Below are 20,959 nucleotides of genomic sequence, written 5' to 3'. Positions count from 1 at the left end.
CGCCAGTGGTCGGCGGAAGGTGCACGTGCCCGTCGACCTGGGACCGGACCGCAGCGACGCACGGATGCACGCCAATTTCGTAGGATCCTACGCAGTGCCGTAGGGGACCGCACCGCCACTTCCCAGCAAATTAGGGACACTGTTGCTCCTGGGGTATCGGCGAGGACCATTCGCAACCGTCTCCATGAAGCTGGGCTACGGTACCGCACACCGTTAACCCGTCTTCCGCTCACGCCCCAACATCGTGCAGCCCGCCGCCAGTGGTGTCGCGACAGGCGTGAATGGAGGGACGAATGGAGACGTGTCGTCTTCAGCGATGAGAGTCGTTTCTGCCTTGGTGCCAATGATGGTCGTATGCGTGTTTGGCGCTGTGCAGGTGAGCGCCACAATCAGGACTGCATACGACCGAGGCACACAGGGCCAACACCCGGCATCATGGTGTGGGGAGCGATCTCCTACACTGGCCGTACACCTCTGATGATCGTCGAGGGGACACTGAATAGTGCACGGTACATCCAAACCGTCATCGAACCCATCGTTCTACCATTCCTAGACCGGCAAGGGAACTTGCTGTTCCAACAGGACAATGCACGTCCGCATGTATCCTGTGCCACCCAACGTGCTCTAGAAGGTCTAAGTCAACTACCCTGGCCAGCAAGATCTCCGGATCTGTCCCCCATTGAGCATGTTTGGGACTGGATGAAGCGTCGTCTCACGCGGTCTGCACGTCCAGCGCGAACGCTGGTCCAACTGAGGCGCCAGGTGGAAATGGCATGGCAAGCCGTTCCACAGGACTACATCCAGAATCTCTACGATCGTCTCCATGGGAGAATAGCAGCCTGCATTGCTGCGAAAGGTGGATATACACTGTACTAGTGCCGACATTGCGCATGCTCTGTTGCCTGTGTCTATGTGCCTGTGGTTCTGTCAGTGTGATCATGTGATGTATCTGACCCCAGGAATGTGTCAATAAAGTTTCCCCTTCCTGGGACAATGAATTCACGGTGTTCTTATTTCAATTTCCAGGAGTGTATATAAATGACCTGGGTGACAATCTAAGCAGTTCTCTTAGGTTGTTCGCAGATGATGCTGTAATTTACCGTCTAGTAAGTTCATCCGAAGACCAGTATGAGTTGCAAAGCGATTTAGAAAAGATCGCTGTATGGTGTGGTAGGTGGCAGTTGACGGTAAATAACGAAAAGTGTGAGGTGATCCACATGAGTTCCAAAAGAAAGCCGTTGGAATTCGATTACTCGATAAATAGTACAATTCTCAAGGCTGTCAATTCAACTAAATACCTGGGTGTTAAAATTACGAACAACTTCAGTTGGAAAGACCACATAGATAATAATGTGGGGAAGGCGTGCCAAAGGTTGCGTTTCATTGGCAGGACACTTAGAAGATGCAACAAGTCCACTAAAGAGACAGCTTACACTACACTCGTTCGTCCTCTGTTAGACTATTGCTGCGCGGTGTGGGATCCTTACCAGGTGGGATTGACGGAGGACATCGAAAGGGTGCAAAAAAGGGCAGCTCGTTTTGTATTATCACGTTATAGGGGAGAGAGTGTGGTAGATATGATACACGAGTTGGGATGGAAGTCATTACAGCATAGACGTTTTTCGTCGCGGCGAGACCTTTTTACGAAATTTCAGTCACCAACTTCCTCTTCCGAATGCGAAAATATTTTGTTGAGCCCAACCTACATAGGTAGGAATGATCATCAAAATAAAATACGAGAAATCAGAGGTCGAACAGAAAGGTTTAGGTGTTCGTTTTTCCCGCGCGCTGTTAGGGAGTGGAATGGTAGAGAGATAGTATGATTGTGGTTCCATGAACCCTCTACCAAGCACTTAAATGTGAATTGCAGAGTAGTCATGTAGATGTAGATATAGATGTAGACGTGGCGCTGTGACGCAAGGAAATCATGCACCCCACACTCTGGAAATTAATGCTACCAAGTTTAATTATGACCACCCGGTATAGTCAAGGTGATGATGGCCACTCATCCCTTCAGTGCAGGTGCGTATTAAGTTCGAAATCGCACGGGAGTCGACGAGACGCCGCGAGTAATGATGGTAATTAACAGTGGCACTACTTCATTAGTGTGTGGTATAAGTTGATAATTTGGGTCTAATGGGAGGCGTGTTTAGGTAGTCGATTCTGTTGTTGTAACCACTGTGTGCAGATGGCGTAGTGGTCAGTGCATCTGCTTAGTAAGCAGGAGACACGGGTTCTAATCCAGTCCGGCACAAATTTTCAACTTGCCCCATTGATATAAATCAACGTCCACTGGCAGCTAATATCGTTAATTCCCTTGTGACTTAAGTCATGACTCTTTAACGAGTGGATCCCTTGTACCAACATACTCATAAGGTATCCCTGAACAACCTGTGGAAGTCTGTCGGTTTATTCCTGGTCACCCTGTACATAAGTGTCATTCTAGACGGCAAAACAGCAAGTAGCGGCTGCATTATCCACTCGTAACTTAAGATGCGTACACAGTTACGAGTTTGGCGGCTCATTAGCTACTGTCTAGCACGTTGCTAGCAAATGTATTCGTTGCTTGCGAGGACGAAGGGGCGCTCAAACTCAATGAGGACGGCACTGTCGCGATTGTGAACAATGTGGGTTACACAATTCGCAGGTGAGCATCTCCACGTCACTTCTTTCCACAGAGACTCGCAAATGTCTACACACCTTTACGTCGTCTGCCCTTGACACACCGACACCGATCTCGTTCGCAGGAGTTCCGTTGCCTCCGGTGGCATGTACGACTGATCACTCTGCGGATTATTTTTAGCGACGGATCAAGATTTTGCCTCTGCTTGCAGAACTACTGTACCCGAGGACTTAGGTTCACTGATGAGTGCGAAAGCTCAACCTAAGTTATTGATCAATGCACAGCCAGTGCAGGAATGCAAAAAGATCTATTATTTCTAGACTCCTCTTGTGGTAAGTGGAAACTTAAAGAGAGAACGACAATTTCGGAACATATTGGGACGACATGTGGTTCTCTTCGTGACGTGGCTCAAAAATGTAATCATTCAACAAAATAATGTCTACGTTCATAAACAACGCTTGTTTTCTAGAACTGTCTGCGCTATATTGAAACATTTCTTTGGTCCTGCGCGTTAGTATTTCCGGCCATAGAACCTACAGGGTGACAATTATTGAAGTATATGAAATAAAATCGTTATAACTTCTGAACGGTTTGCGAGATGACATTCAAACTGCACGGTTGTCCGCGGGACATGATGAGAATTAGTATGTGAACGCGCGCGCGCCTTGTTGGCCCTTTGCACGTGAAAATGTCACGGTGCAGCGTGCCTTAGCCTATAGCGCTTGTGAAAGCCTACTATGCGAGCAATAACAGTCGAACTGCGGCTCAAAGGAAGTTTGCGATCGAGTTCAAACTGAAGACAACAGGTCCAAATGTGCTCACAATCAATAATTTGATTCGCACGTTTGAGATAATCAATCAGACGAGCTGCACAACAGGTGGGAATCAACTGGGAGACACTGCGACAAACTGTTGTTGAAGACGTTCGTCAATAAGTGAAATTGGCGCATTTGGGGGACTGAGTACCCGCATTTCGCGATCCAGGTGTCTCTTCACCCTCAACGGGTGACTGTGCGGTGTGCGATGTCCAGTCACAGAACCAAAGAAATGGTTCAAATGGCTCTGAGCACTATGGGACTTAACATCTATGGTCATCACTCCCCTAGAACTTAGAACTCCTTAAACCTAACTAACCTAAGGACAGCACACAACACCCAGCCATCACGAGGCAGCGAAAATCCCTAACCCCGCCGGGAATCGAACCCGGGAACCCGCGCGTGGGAAGCAAAAACGCTACCGCACGACCACGAGATGCGGGCCCAGTCACAGAACAATCGCTGCGATATTCCTTGGTGACAAGGTGACTACCGAATGGCATGTGAAGGTTTTGGAACATAATTTCATTCCCATTATCCAAAGTGACCCTGATTACAACAAGATGTGGTTCATGAAAGACGGAGCTCGATCCCATCCAAGTGGGAGAGTGTTTGATATCCTGGAGAAGCACTTTGTGGACCGCAAACTGCCTCTGGGTACCCAGAGGTCACTGGCATGGGCCTCCACTGACCGCCATATTCTCCGGAACTGAACACATGCGACTCCTTTTTTGTGGGGATTTATTAAAGACAAGGTGTACGCCAATAACCCCAAAACCACTGCTGAGCAGAAACAGCCACTCACGAGGTCATCGACAGCGGGTCATTCATAATTTCCCTATTCGTCTGCGCCACATCATCACCTATGATGGCAGTGCATATTCAACACGTCATCACCTTACGCGCACGCCGTAGTTTGTTAGTAATTTATGTTTTTCTCATATAGTTCAGTAATTGTCACTCTGTATATGGGACCAGCTGCGATGGAATCTGCAACATGTTTTGACCGATTATCAGCAGGACAACATGAAAGTCTCTACAACGATATGTTATACTACATCGCTGACGATACGATAAATCACGCAAATCTAAAGGCTGTCAGTTCAACTAAACACCTAGGAATTGCAATTACGGGCAACTTAAATTGGAACGATTACATATATAACGTTATGGAGACGGCAAACCAAAGACTACGTTTTGTTGGCAGAACACTTATAAGATGCAACAGGTCTACTACAGAGACTGCTCACACTACGCTTCTCCTTCCTTTGATAGTGTGGTGCTGTGGAGTATGAGATCCTTATCGGACTGGACTGACAGAGGAAATCGGGAAAGTTCAAAGAAGGGCAGCTCGCTTTGTATTATCCCGAAATAGAGGAGAGAGAGTGTCACGGATATGATACGCGAGTTGGGTTGGCAATAGTTAAAACAAAGGCGTTTTCCGTTGCGCCTAAAACTTTTCTCGAAATCTCCAACGTTCTCCTCCGACTCTGAAAATATTTTTTTGACATTCACCTACATAGACAGAAATTGTCACTGTAATAAAATAAGAGAAATTAGATCTCGCACAGAAAGATTTAAGTGTCCTTTCTCCCCGGGTGCAGTTATAGAGTAGAACGGTTGAGAAAAGTGTGATACTGATTCCATGAATCCTCTGCTAGGCACTTAAGCTTCAACTGGAGAGCAGTAATGTAGATGTAGATGTACACTGAAGCGCCAAAGAAACTGGTATAGGTGTGCCTATTCAACTACAGAGATATGCAAACAGGCAGAATACGGTGCTGCGGGCCAGCAAATCCTATACAACGCAACAAGTGTCTGGCGCAATTATCAGATCGGTTACTGCTGCTACAACGGTAGGTTATCAAGATTTAAGTGAGTTTGAACGTGGTGTTATAGTCGGCGCACGAGCGATGGGAAACGACATCTCTGAGGTAGCGATGAAGTGGGGATTTTCCCATACGACTATTTCACGAGTGTACCGTGAATATCAGGAATCCAGTAAAACATCAAATCTCCGACATCGCTGCGGCCGGAAAAAGATCGCGCAAGAACGGGACCAACGACTACTGAAGAGACTCGTTCAACGTGACAGCAGTGCAAAACTCTTCCACAGATTGCTGCAGAATTCAATACTGGGCCATCAACAAATGTCGGCGTGCGGATCATTCTACGAAACATCATCTATATGGGCTTTCGGAGCCGAAGGCCCACTCGTGTATCCTTGAAGGCTGCACGACACAAAGCCTTACGCCCCGCCTGGGCCCGTCAACACTGACACTGACCTGTTGATTGTTGACGACTGGAAACATGTTGCCTAGTCGGACGATTCTCCCTTCAAATTCTATCGATGGACATGTTCGGGTATGGAGACAACCTCATGACTCCATGGACCCTGTATGTCAGCAGGCGCTATTCAAGTTGGTGGAGACTTTGTAATGCCTTGGTGTGTGTGCAGTTAGAGTTATATAGGACCCCTGATACATCTAGATACGACTCTGACAGGTCTGTTCCCCTACATCCATTTATGTCTATTGTATATTCCGAAGGACTTGGACAATTCCAGCAGGACAATGCGATACCCCATACGTCCAGAATTGCTATAGAGTGGCTCCAGGAACTCTCTTCTGAGTTTAAACACTTCCGCTGGCTACCAAGCTCCCAAGACGTGAACATTATTGAGCATTTCTGGGATGCCTTGCAACACGTTGTTCAGAAGAGATCTTCACCCCGTCATACTATTACGATTTATGGACAGTCCAGCAGGATTCATGGTGTCAATTCCCTCCAGCACTACTTCAGACATTAGTCGAGTCTATGCTACGTCGTGTTGCGGCACTTCTGAATGCTCGCGGGGTCCCTACACGATATTAGGTGTGTGTACCAATTTCTTTGGTTCTTGACTGTAGATTTATACTGCTGAGCCAAAGTATTAAGACCACAGCCCAACGCGAGATTGGATGTCACCTGTTGGCATTGGGGCATGTGACGCGGTAAGGGAAGTATAAATGGCGGTGAACTGATCGTGACCGGGCCAAATATCTCACGAAATAAGCGTCAAACGAAAAAACTACAAAGAACGAAACTTGTCTAGCTTGAAGGGGGAAAACAGATGACGCTATGGTTGGCCCGCTAGATAGCGCTGCCATAGGTCAAACTGATATCAACTGCGTTTTTTTAATGGGAACCCCCATTTTTATTACATATTCGTGTAGTACGTAAAGAAATATGAATGGTTTAGTTGGACCACATTTTTCGCTTTGTGATAGATGGCCCTGTAATAGTCACAAACATATGGATCACAATTTTAGACGAACAGTTGGTAACAGCTAGGTTTTTGAAATTAAAATACAGAACGTAGGTACGTTTGAACATTTTATTCGGTTGTTCCAATGTGATACGTGTACCTTTGTGAACTTATCATTTCTGAGAACGCTTGCTGTTGCAGCGTGATTACCTGTAAATACCACATTAGTGCAATAAATGCTCAAAATGATGTACGTAAAGTTCAATGCATTTGGCAATACGTGTAACGACATACCTCTCAACAGCGAGTAGTTCGCCTTCCGTAATGTTCGCACATTCATTGGCAATGCGCTGACGCATGTTGTCAGGCGTTATTGGTGGATCACGATACAAATATCCTTCGACTTCAGCCGGCCGTGGTGGTCTCGCGGTTCTAGGCGCGCAGTCCGGAGCCGTGCGACTGCTACGGTCGCAGGTTCGAATCCTGCCTCGGGCATGGATGTGTGTGATGTCCTTAGGTTAGTTAGGTTTAAGTAGTTCTAAGATCTAGGGGACTAATGACCACAGCAGTTGAGTCCCATAGTGCTCAGAGCCATTTGAACCATTTGAACCTTCGACTTTCCCCACAAAAAGAAATCCGGGGCGTCAGATCCGGTGAACGTGCGGGCCATGGGTGTTTCGACGACCAATCCACCTGTCATGAAATATGCTATTCAATACCGCTACAACCGCACACGAGCTACGTGCCGGACATCCATAATGTTGGAAGTACATCGCCATTCTGTCATGCAGTGAAACATCTTGTAGTAACATCGGTAGAACATTACGTAGGAAATCAGCATACATTGCACCATTTAGATTGCCATCGATAAAATGGGGGCCAATTATCCTACATCCCATAATGCCGCACTATACATTAACCCGCCAAGGTCGCTGATGTTCCACTTGTCGCAGCCATTGTGGATTTTCCGTTGCCCAATAGGGCATATTATGTGACCGCTGTTGGTGAATGACGCTTCGTCGCTAAATAGAACGAGTGCAAAAAATCTGTCATCGTCCCGTAATTTCTCTTGTGTCCAGTGGCAGAACTGTGCACGACGTCCAAGTCGCCATGCTATTCCTGGTGCATAGAAATATGGTACGGGTGCAATCGATTTTGATGTAGCATTCTCAACACTGACGTTTTTGAGATTCCCTATTCTCGCGCAGTTTGTCTGCTACTGATGTGCGGATTAGCCGCGACAGCAGCTAAAACACCTACTTGGGCATCATCATTTGTTACAGGTCGTGGTTGACGATTCACATGTGGCTGAACACTTCCTGTTTCCTTAAATAACGTAACTATTCGGCGAACGGTCCGGACACTTGGATGATGTCGTCCAGGATACCGAACAGCATACATGGCACACGCCCGTTGGGCATTTTGATCACAATAGCCATACATCAACACGATATCGACCTTTTCCGCGATTGGTAAACTGTCCATTTTAACACAGGTAATGTATCACGAAGCAAATACCATCCGCACTGGCGGAATGTTTCATGATACCACGTACTGTTACGTTTGTGACTATTACAGCTCCATCTATCACAAAGCGAAAAAATTGGTCTAACTAAAACATTCCTATTTCTTTACGTACTACACGAATATGTAATAAAAATTGGGGTTCCCATTTAAAAAAACGCAGTTGATATCCGTTTGACCTATGGCAGTGCCATCTAGCGGACCAACCATAGTGCCATCTGGTTTCCCCCTTTAAGCTAGACGAGTTCCGTTCTTTGTAGTTTTTTCGTTTGATGCTTACTTCGTGAGATATTTGGCGCGGTCACTATCAATGGACTACCCTGTTTACGCGCAGCAGAGATGTATGAGAATCAATCTAGAGACGATGCGGGAGAAAAATGAAATCGACTGACATAAGCTTCTTTGACAGAGGACAGATGTTTATGAAACGGCACTTGAGAACGAGCATCTCAAAAACGGCGAAGCTCATCGGCTGTTCGCCTGCTTGTGCCGTAGGCATCTATGGTAAGTGGTTGAAGGGCGGTGAAACCACGAGTAGACCGCAGGATGTTGAACGTTCACGCCTCTTCAGGCGGTCGGTGGCTTGCCCTCCCTGAAAAGCAGGATAGACGGCGATCTGTGGCAGATCTGTTGACGGACTACAATGCTAGTGGAAGTACAAGTATTGCGGAGCTCACTGTTAGTGCACATTGTCGAACATGAGGCTCCACAGCATACGACCTCTACATGTCCCCATGTTAACCTAGCGACGACGTCATTACTGACACAGTGGACATGGGATCATCGAGGTTGGGCCTTGGATCAGTGGAAAAGTGTCACCTGGTAGGATGAATTACGTTTCTTCTTACACCAGATCTATGGTCGTCTCCAGAAAGGCCGTCTTCCAAGCAGTCGGCTGCTCGAACCTTGCAACCTGCCTCGGACCCAGGCCGATGGACCTATTATTATGTAGTGGGGGACAATCAACTGGGCCTCCATGAGATCTATGATAGTAACCGAAGGCACCATGGCAGCTTTGGATTACGCGTAAGTTACCGTGGACCACCTGCATCACTTTATATTAGCTGACTTCCCCGACGGCGATGGCATCTACAGTAGGATGTCTACCTGTGTCACAAGGCCAAAACCATGCCCACAATGGTTTGTGGAGCATAGTAGTGAACGCAACCATCGGCCAATAACTTACTGGAATTGTATGACCAGTGTGCAGATTTCAGATGCTGCATACCTCTAAAAACCTACCAAAGTGGACCATCATGCTGTTAAGTAGGTGTTCATAATGTTTGGCTTAACCTCGAGTAAGTTAGGAGGGCACGAGAAAGTACTGGTAGATACTGCTCAGATGAATGAAGCAGATGAAGCGGGAACAAGCAACAATGCTTCTCATCTGTTCCGATTCCCTTAGTAGTATTCAGGCACTTCAACAAATGTGCTCAGCAGAAAATATTCTGCAATATATGCTGGACACTTCTATCTTGCTACGACAGCATGGGAGGGAGGTGCTGTTCTGATGGGTACCGTGTCGGTCTGGACTCAAGGGAAACGACAAAGGTGAAGCAGCAGCAAAGGAAAACTGTGGGGGCGACAGTTGAGCAAATTTCCATTCCCTTACAAGCAGTAAACTCGATTTTAACCGCGAAGGTCATGTGTCAATGGAAGAAAGAGTGATTGATGGCGATGGATAACACGCTGCATACCATGAAACAAACTATCGGTAAGCATAGGATAAATGGGTAGCCGCTTTACATATGGATTTTTGCTCCAGTGGCTGTAACGTGCACATTTCGGTACGTCATATTGTCATCCAGCGCATCTTATATTCTGACGTGAATGCAGCAGCAAATTTAGGTAGAGACCTGATTTCTATTTTAGTAAACAACAAAAAGAGTGTGATATGCGTCTTAAAGTTTTTTAATTTGTCCAAACTCCAGTCTAAACTCTTAGGTTGGAGGTTGTAGTGTGTTGCAGAGAGCCTGGCTCATCCTTTTTTAGTCTGGTGAATAGCCAGCAATACATCTCATGTAATATTTTTCATTATTTTACTGTGTTATTTCTCATATCATCGAAAGTTTTAGAAAGTGACGATTGGATACATTTTATTGCGTGTGTGTGCTTTAATGCAGTGGGAAAACAGGGATTGGAGATCGTTTAATTCTTCTTAAAATTGTCTGTTAACAACAATATACGTGTGCTGAAGACCTAGCTGTGGCGCGTCAAGTCAAATATATCATCATCATAGTCATCATCGTCATCAATGGCACAAAGTTATCTGAGTGAACAGATAATTTTCCTTGATATTATAATGCTTAATTCTTGTCAATATATGCACCAAGTTGAACTCCATTTCCACTCCCCTTCTATCCGTGGTTCTATTTCTTTCTTCTTTTAAGAACTGGTATGGAATAGCTAGTTGTACTCGCAACTACAACCGATTTTCAGGAAAAAGTGTAATACGTCATTAATGAAATAAGATGTCTGCATATTATTTGGGGATTAATAATTTAGGTAATAGAGAATATAGGGTGATGAGAACGAGAAAGACCAAAAATTCCTCTTAAGTAGGATGACAAGATAATAAATGTTAATTCCCTCTAGAAACTATTTTTAATAAATGTTTCTGAAATGTAACAGAGGAAAGAGCATAACCAGACCAACTGAAAACGAATAGCATTGTCTTTATTAAGCAATTTCCAAACACTTGTGCCAGTAATAAATCTCGCCCACTATCCACTTTCGAAATTACAAATATTATAAATTCTATAAAAATTAAATCTCATATGCTACTCATGATACTTCCAATAGAATACTCATAAAGAATAATGTCTCAACTGAAATATTTAAAACATTACAACCACAATGTATTTTTAACAGAGATTAAAATATTCCTTTGTTGAAGCCCTTTGCAAGAAAAGTCACAGGAGAAATATTAGTCATTAACGACTTATTTAGTTGCTGACAGTTTTTCCAAAGGTTTTGAGGAAGTAGTGTTCTGTAAGTTGAAAGAAGTGATATCCTTAGTAAAACACAATTTGTAATTCAGAAGAATTGCTAAACTTGTATGTACCAAATAAGACGAGCAAAAAGTAACAAAATGGAACCAGATGGTATATTTTGTGACCTATCCAATAAATTTGACGGTGTCAGTCACAGCATCTTGCTAGAAAACCTAAGTTTTTGTAAATTAATGGTTTATTAAAGATGACTTCATGCACTTTTAGTGAAAAGAAATCCAGAAAATTTTACTTAATAATTCAAACTATGGAAATGCAAACCGACATTGCTGCCACAGATAAATCATTAGTAGTGTCTGGCTTGCTTTGATCTTGTAACTTCTCCAAACCATCGCTAACAAGTGCTTCCTGTCGATGACATTAGTGTTGTAGTCAGTCCTAATACGTGTACATCAATAAAACAGGTTCAAGTTTTAATCGTGTTATAAAGTTGGTAGTTTATAAGCGATGCAAAACTTGTAATTTTTTTATTAGACTTTGAACTATAAGAGGCACATTCTAAAGCTTCATAACTGTTAGTTTCGGTAAGTTTGACACTAATTCTCCTCGAAAGCCCCTGACATAAAAATGTAGTATCCAGTACAGTTACTCTTCAGACAGTGAAACTTGAGTTTCAACTTAAGGAGTTCCTTCTAGAAAATCCCTTCTACAATTAGAAGAATATCATAGTTACTCACAGAATAATAAGTGTTTTGAAAAAATATCTAAATAGCTGTAAATCATTTACGTGTAATTTCATATCATGCAAATCACTGACATATTCAGTAGAATGTATTATTGCGTTGGGTATCAAGAGTTTTTCCCCTTTCTGTTTTTGTACGTACAAAATTAATCATTTGACATTGTATAAAGTATTATTATTATTATTTAATTAGTTATTACATTCTCATCTTTATTCAGTTACACCCGAAGGACTAAAATTCAGAAGCAAATTACCTTTTGTTAAAACGTTTCCATCGAAAAAAAAAAAATGTGTCATAAGAATGATCTCGCGTGCTCACGCTCAAACATCTTGGAGAAGCGTCCCTAAAAAACTGTACTTTAATGAAATTTTTGGCAAAGAAATCAATATTCAGGCATTCTTAATATGCAAAACATCGTTAGATGTGGGATAGTGAAATTACGAGAAGTAGGAAATTTCCTATCGTATGTAGTGCAGCTAACTGTGAAGACACCAAGATCTGTTAAATTTATAAACCAAAACTAATGCAAGCACATAATGTGAATACATTGCCATTTTTATGCTACGGCACCCTTTTCTAGGAAAATCGTGGACAATGTCTTCAAAAGTTGAAGCTAGCTGTGAAGAGAAGAAAATTTGAAACAGATAACAGCCGACGAGAGAAGTGCCAGATTCGTTTAATGTCTTTTGATATATCACAGATTGTTGTTTCGATCTATAGCAGGCACGCTATATACATATTTCGTTATTCCATGTGGAAATAAACTAAATACATTGTTTTGAATAAAAGTTACCAATTATAACCACATAAAACAAACAGAATGTAACATGTGCAGAAATAGGATATGGGAATAGTCCTCAGGATATCTTATGGTAGAATTGGCCATGGTGTGGAAATAATCCTCGGGATGTCTTATGGTATAATTCAACAATAATTAATACTTTGTAAACGTTAAACGGCAAGTCTTTGGATACTGAAGCCTGTAATTTGGACTTTTTCTTATGTCCAGTGAATTTTACATGAAATGCGTGATGATATCATTTTATTTTCGTAGTATACGTTTTGCAGTTATACTTTAAAATTAGCAAAATTTTTTATTAAGTCAGTATCACTAACTGTTATGTTTCGTCTGAAGTTAAAGAAAATTGTGTTATATACATTAATGCTAGCAATGATGAACATAATGTTATCAACATGAGTATATTCCATTGCAAAATGTAATACACTTTCCGTGTTTTGTAAACTTAAAATAACAAAAATGACAAACACTGCGAGAATATAATTTTATTAGGCCATAACTCCACTCGTGATGTGTTCCCCCTTTTTACTGAAGACAAGGGAACAGACGGACAGAGTGAGTGAGAGCGAGAGAGGGAGATCATTAGTGAACACTACTAGGCTTTGCAGCAGATAATATTGATAATTTTGCAAAGAAATGTGAGAGGACTAGTTAGACAAGTATTTCTGTTCATATTTTCTATGGTAGACTTATCACTTCTACTTGTTTATATTAAAAATGAAGAAATTCCTCCAGCTCTATTTAAGGTGTCGATTTTCTTTTGGGAACTAGTTTCAACGTTGTAACGTCATCTTCAGGCCCATACACTTGTTGACGTCCAATCACGCCACTGACTTCTAGTATCAGCCGCACGCAGTTGACGTCAACAAGTGTATGGGCCTGAAGATGACGTTGTTACAGCGTTGAAACTAGTTGCCAAAATAAAAACAACACCTTAAATACTTAAATACAGCTGGAGGAATTTCTTCATTTTTAATATAAATTTATACCAACTGACGTCCCACTGTCCTCAATTTCAACTGTTGATGTACGAAGATTCTACTTGTTTGTCTGATGCAAATTACCACTGTCTGGATTTAAAGATAATATTTCACAAGATGTGAATCCATTTCTTTCTCTTTCACAGCCTCAGTCTACACGATCCACGACAATATGTTCCTGATTTGGTCAGGCTGGAGGATGAAACCCTTGAAAATGAACATCAAGAACTCAAAACACTAAATAATGTTTATTCCTCGACAACAAGTGAGATAGACAAGACATCGGCAGTACCTCAGGTAATCGTCGATTTTTTAAAAAATATTATCGAGGATGGATATTTTGTTCACTAAACCTTCTGAGAGCTGAGTTACCTTGGTACATAAATTATGTTTCAGCTATTGTAAGTATACCAGATGTCATGCTGCCCATCCTTCTAAAATGGCAGAAAAATAGTTGTATGAAACAGTTCCTAAAACATTGCCACACGGTTTCTTCAAGTTTTCTTTTCAATCATGCAGTGTTATTATAGCGATTCTTGAAGTTTTCCTGGCATAGTAAGTGTTCCATGAGGCTTCTGGGTTGCAGCCAAACTGCATCGATATCTTCCCAGGACATTTGGCCTGACAACCATTCAGACATCTTAACATACCTAAAGTTGGCGTAATGAAGCTGTAAGACCGAAACCTCATGGAATAGTCAGTAGGTTATCACTGTGTGTTCTGGTACAAAAATAGCTGCCATCACCGTCAGATTTCCTGAAATAGTAATGCCTTTCCTGGTACCCATTCCCCTCGCTCCCTCCCTCCTCCCATTTGGCCTTAGACGTTGCGTGACCTCATCATGTCACCTCAGAATCGCTGCTGGTCATGGAGCACAAGACGTTTCATTCAGTAGCTTGAAAGCTCAGTCCCCATCCCTCGAGAAATTTTAATTTTTATAATCAGACTGCGTGAGCGTCATCATTCTTCGCTGTCCTTCGCTTTCGATCGAAGAGATGCTTCCGTTGTGGCTAGGTCCTCACTAATCTTAGATCAGTGGCTATTAACCGCCCCCAGCTCCCACACTTACACAGCCAGAAGAAGAAAAAAAAATTAGTTGCGTATATTTTTTCCGACTACATACTCGATACTCACATGGCGGCTAGGAGTGTTAAATTTGTTTTCTGATATGTATTTTTTGGAACACTTTACAGTTTAGAAATCATGGAGACAGTTTAGTCAGTGACACTAAACGTGTTAAAATCAGTCATTTTGTAGAATATGCTGTGACGTCGCTAATTTGCAAAATAATCCGATCCCTTCACTACAGAGTATAAACGCAATTGCTCAAAAGTGGATGTTTGAATTAATTCATTATCTTAATGCCAGGCAGCTAATTATTTACAGACATCTTCATTTTTGGTCGATTCTATGAATATCATGCCGATTTACCAATTTACAGCCAATTTGTGTGCCTGGTTTTTGACCTGTCCATCCAAAGCAATGAATTTTGTGGAAATTTAACCCCACATGTTAATGGCATACTATTGTGACCAAAGAATATTGCCAATTGCAAATAATGCGCCATATATAGACAGTTGTGTATTTCAGACTACTTGGTTGTTTGTTTCATATCTTAATTTCATTAACATACATAGATAGACTGCAACAACAATGACTATGTGTGTAGTCCGTTCATTTATCTTATAAAGTTGTTATTATTATTGGGATATATTGCATCTTCACAATTCTAAACCCATGATATGAACTGATGCACTATGTGTACTTGGCTTCTAGCATTGCGTAGTTCTCGTTATTGTTATTATTATTATTATAGTATTCGTATGTATGAAGGTGGACACATACTGCACTAATGTGATACGACTGTAAAATTTGTATTGTACCACCACCGAAGGCTGACAGTTACAGATAAGCAATATGGATCTGTTGCTGCATAGTCTCCCATGTACTTAGAATTTTTGCAACTTCAGCTAGCTATTACTGCTGGCACTCAGGTTCATACTCGAGCTGCATTATAAACAGCAAGTGTGTGTGTTCTCTTATTGTTGATAGTGTTCAAAATAAATACGATTTTATAGGAATAAAGTGGGATATAATTCCAGTAAATGCAACACATTGTGTTGGAGGACCCAGTCAAGTAATGGATTTTCTTCCTGTTCTGTTGCATTGCCATTATTTGTTGAACAGTACTTCTTTTGATTGCTGGCTAAACTGTAATAGGCTCCTCCATTATCACGGCTTTCCATTCTTGATGCAAAAAGGCTGTGAATACATTTCTCTGAAGGATGTTTACACCAAGTTCTTGTTAAAGTCTTCTTTCCTCAATGCAAGCATCTCTTCAATTGGGTGCGAGACCTGGACGTATATACAGACAGTGAAGTGGCTCTCACGCAACGGAACCATAAAAATTAAAATTGCTCAAGGGTTCAGGGGGGGGGGGGGGGGGGGGGGCGGCTGGGCTCGCTCGCCACTGGCTATGCTCTGGTGTCCCGCAGTAATGCATTGCCAAGAGGGAGAGGGCGAGGGACAATGGAATTCCAGAAAACACTGTAATTCCAGAAAAGCTGATGCTGACGTCAGCTATTTTTCGACCAGAACCCTCAGTCATACCTTACTATAGTTTCCTCGTTCTTGTCATCCGTGAAATTTTCTCGGAAAACTAGATTAGTTTTTAGAAATAAATTACTACAAAATCACTATGGATGGACCCCCAGAGCAATGTTCTGTATGACTTTTCAGAATTGACGAAAAACATGTTCAACGATTCTCATATTTATATAAAAATAATCAGAGTCAGAATCAAGCATTGTTGAAGAGCTGGTTACATGCACTGGCACACATTTATTCTACTATAAAGAAAAACACTTACTTTCCCAGGGATAATGATATATATCACACAATGCTGTAAAATGTCATATATCACTTATTAGCATTTTTACAAATATTTCTACAAATATTTTACAAATATTTAAATAAGACAGTAAAGAAGTACATTCTGAAACAGAAATATTAGTTTATGTCAAACATCAACACATCAGCAGTAACAAAAGTTTTCATCACACTGTCTTTAAAATGTGGTCAGTCTTAGAGACAATTTTTTTAATAATGTGCGCTAAGGCAATGACCTGTAAAATTCTCTATAGCATGGCTTTCAGTACTGAAACATAGAGAATAAATCATTTTTTCGAGCGAATGCGGAATTAACTCTTTGTGTCGTGATGGGAACAGCTGTAGTTGTACTAGAACCACACGATGCGGTTGGTGTCCTCTTTTCTTCTTGAGAAGAGAGTAAAGATGCCAAGGTTGTAGGACATTGTGACTTTCCCTCGCAAAAACTGCGTCTGTGTCATCAGACAAAAATTTTAGCCACATAACTTTGGTAATTTTTAGTTCAGGATCTCACTTGATATCTGCCTCCATCTATGAAAAATCGGAAAGTCTTGTTGGATCTCTCTTTGATCACAAAATGCCTTTTGTCACAAGCACTTACTAAATCATATTTCCACTCAGGTGGAATCATCATATCCATTTTCTTTCTTTTTCTGTCTATAAGAGCGAAATCTCTGTCGCAGAGCATACACTGATGCCCTGAGGCAAGAAATTTTTGCTCAATCTGAAAAGTGTGTACACTGATAACAGTTTCCAGTTATTATTTTGGCTGACACAGCTCTGAGACCAAATAACATGTCGACGTTGTTGGCCACGCTATAATGTCTTGTACATGTCTATTACATATTTAAACATGCAAGAAGCAATTTCAGCTGATGCACTTTTTCCCAAGCATTCACGTCATATGCGCTTTGTTACCTCTTCTGTTCGAAGGTTATTTATGGTCACATTGTAACAGGAAAGTTGCCATTGGCGTTCTCCAAAGAAGTGTTATGGCCCGTCCACTGCTCCTGATCTATATTAACGACATAGGAGACAATCTCAGTAGCCGTCTTATATTGTTTGCAGATGATGCTGTCATTTACCGTCTTGTAAAGTCATCAGATGACCAAAACGAATTGCAAAATGATTTATATAAGGTATCTGCAAGGTGCAAAAAGTGGCAATTGACGCTGAATAAAGAAAAGTGTGAAGTTATTCACATGAGTACTAAAACAAATCTGCTAAATTTCGATGACGCGGTAAGTTACACAAATCGGAAGGCTGTAAATTCCACTAAATACTTAGGGGTTACAATTACAAGTACCCTAAATTGGAACGATCACAAAGATAATGTTGTGGGTAGAGCAAACCAAAGACTGCGATGCATTAGCAGAACACTTAGAAGGTGCAATAGGTCTACTAAAGAGGCTGCTTACACCACGCTTGTCGGCCATATTCTGGAGTATTGCTGTGCAGTGTGGGATCCGCATCAGATGGGACTGGCTGATAACATCGAAAAAGTACAAAGAAGGGCAGCTCGTTTTGTATTATCGCGAAGTAGGGGAGATAGTGCCACAGACATGATATGTGAATTGGAGTGGCAGTCATTAAAACAAAGGTGTTTTTCGTTGCGACTGGATCTTCTTATGAAATTTCAATCACCAGTTTTCTCCTCCGATTGCGAAAACATTCTGTCGGTACCCACCTACATAGGGGGATATGACCATCACAAGATAAAATAAGAGAAATCAGGGCTCGCACAGAAAAATTTAAGTGCTCGTTTTTCCCGCGCGCCGTACGAGAGTGGAACGGTAGAGAGACAGCCTGAAGGTGGTTCATTGGACCCTCTGCCAGGCACTTTATTGTGAACATCAGAGTAATCACGTAGCTGTAGATGCTATAATGTTTTAATGTGGGGCAAGACAAGATGTTCAGTAGATCTTTGCATAAGACAACAACAACCTTATTTGCCTGTGCTATTATAGAGTCGGACGTCAATTAAATCCATATCTGCGTTATTATCAGCCGCAATCATTTTATACAGAGTGTTTCAGAATTGATGGTCAATATTCAAGGATATGATAGGAATGATCATTCGAAACAAAAACGTCAAGTAAACATGGTTTCCAAAACGCATACTTAAGAGCAATGATCAATTCATGATCTACGACAGTGTTAAACAAACCTCTTCTACGGCAACCTCTTTGCTTTCAATAGTTTGGAGAGTGGTAGTATCCACCTAAACGAGAAAAAAGTCCAGTAAACATGTGCTATAAAACGCATACCTTAAAAGTTAGGAGCACTTGTTCATTAGAAGAGTTGTGTTTCAAAGAAGCGAAGATAAAGAAGCGCTCATAGCTCTTAAGGTATGCATTTCAGAGCACATGTTTACTGGACATTTCTTTCTTGTTTTGGTCCATAATACCACTTCCCAAAATATAGAAAGCAAAGAGATTGCAATAAAAGGGATTTGTTTCACACTATCGGAGATCAACAATTGCTCGTAGCTTGTAAGGTATGCGTTTTAGAGCCCATGTTTACCTGACGATCGAATGATCGAATGATCATTCCTGTCATATCACTGAATATTGACCATCTCTTCTGAAACACCCTGTATACAGCTCATCACAGTATTCACTAGTGTCTGCTTTAGGAAGACGAATTTGAGATTGTACTCAGGTCTGGAAACATCTTCAGATAGGTATTTACTTGCATTAACATCCGGGTATTTTTCCTTAACTTAAACAGCATATACATTTAACATAAGCTCAGTTATGGCGAAAGGTATTTAGAGTCTGTTTGTTCACGACTGTAATATCTGATTTGTTTCGGGAAACTCTCAAATTGTTTCGTAACTGAAGTCTTTACGTTAACTGAGATAGCATATGGTCGGTCAATTGGCATGTTCTCCACGTAAATCGTTGGGAATCTGGACACCAGCTTTCATTTTATCTTGTAAAACCTGCAGCGTTCGTGCTGTCACAGAGAAAGAGTCACAGAGAATTTTCATGCACATTTATGTTTCTTCGTTGTTAAGTGTAATGAAATACCTGAAAGCGCATTTTCTTCGCGACGATGTATCTGTATTGTCGCCTCGACGTTTTCTTGGGTCATTAATGTGTATACACTTATAAAGTAACTGCAATTTGTCCCTTGTAATCAAACCATGAACTCATCATAGAAGGTCATCTTTCGTTTAATGGTGTGTTTAGCGTAACCTTCTTTGAAACAGCGTATAGGATTACAATCACGATTCTTAAATAATAACAATCACAAATATATCGTATAATACATACTACACTGATCCATACAGACATACATACATACATACATACGTATTACTTTAGGCTAATCGTTTGTCCGGTTCTAGATATACGCTATCATGCGCTTTTTAGCACTCTGGTTGTAAATATAACCTATGACTCTTCTTGCATAACGTATATTTACCTACATATGCATGTCAACCTCGGAAGATGTAATATGTTTACAGTAAACAATATGGGGAGGTCAAAGCATTATTTTGAACATGAAAATAATCAACACCCAGCTTTCAGTACTGGTATAAACACTCACACCTATAAGTGATAAACAAGTTGTTACGCTTCCCTTATCTGAAGGTGATTTCCCATATATGTTATCACCATTTTCAGTTAAGCGTGGTTTTCCAGCATTCCGAAACTTCTTTCTCACATTATTTGACCATTTATCTGGCTTCATTTTTCGTTTCCTTAGTTTGTTTGTTACATTAGAGGCACGAGGAGAAATACTGATGCAACTGACGCCGACTATCTTTGGTACGACATACAACGTTATTCCAGGGAGGCGTATTTTCCAGAATCTGTGCAGCAGCGCATAGATGTCGTAGTCACGTTATGTTAGCAACAATAGATTTCATATTCCAGGAATGATTTACAACATTAGGGGTATACTATGTGTATAACTGAACATGTCCAAAAAGTATATACAACGTTGTTCCGGGGAATATTCACTTGGATAGGAAAACTTCATTACTAATGTTAGTTTTAAATACTTTTTAATCTGTATATTATACCTCGCAGTAAGTTCGTACAATGTAAAAAGATACTTTCCTGCAATTTCTTTCCAAAGTCACTGCGGGATATCAGTGTAGTCGCTTTGATTCCACCCAGAAACATAAAAATGGAACGTTAACACACTGGTGTGTATTTGTGTTCCACCTTGATCTTCGTTTAGTCTGTATCATTTGAGATAAATACAATATCAGAAACACTTTTCTGTTTACTTATGTACAACTTTGTAACGTACTTGGCTCGAAAGTTAGCTGCAAACTCGGAAGTTCACTTCAAAATTATTGCACTTACATTTTAATTATTCTCATTTTTACAAATATTAACATCACATGAAACGTAATCATTTATGTTATAGAT

The 20,959-nt window shown here is 41.4% G+C and overlaps 1 protein-coding gene across 1 annotated transcript in view; it reads left to right on the top strand.

The window, feature by feature from the left end:
* Positions 1 to 20,959, top strand: part of LOC126299218 (facilitated trehalose transporter Tret1-like) — a 201,708-nt gene that overhangs the window by 82,452 nt on the left and 98,297 nt on the right. Inside the window, exon 2 of the mRNA XM_049991002.1 lies at positions 13,829 to 13,979. Within this exon, the coding sequence (XP_049846959.1) occupies positions 13,829 to 13,979 (151 nt within the window). The remainder of the gene's footprint in view (positions 1 to 13,828; positions 13,980 to 20,959) is intronic.

This window comes from Schistocerca gregaria, chromosome X (assembly GCF_023897955.1).
Source record: "Schistocerca gregaria isolate iqSchGreg1 chromosome X, iqSchGreg1.2, whole genome shotgun sequence".
Taxonomy (NCBI): Eukaryota; Metazoa; Arthropoda; class Insecta; order Orthoptera; family Acrididae; genus Schistocerca; species Schistocerca gregaria.
The sequence above is the reverse complement of the archived record's forward strand: the minus strand, read 5'-3'. Positions and strand labels throughout refer to the sequence as shown.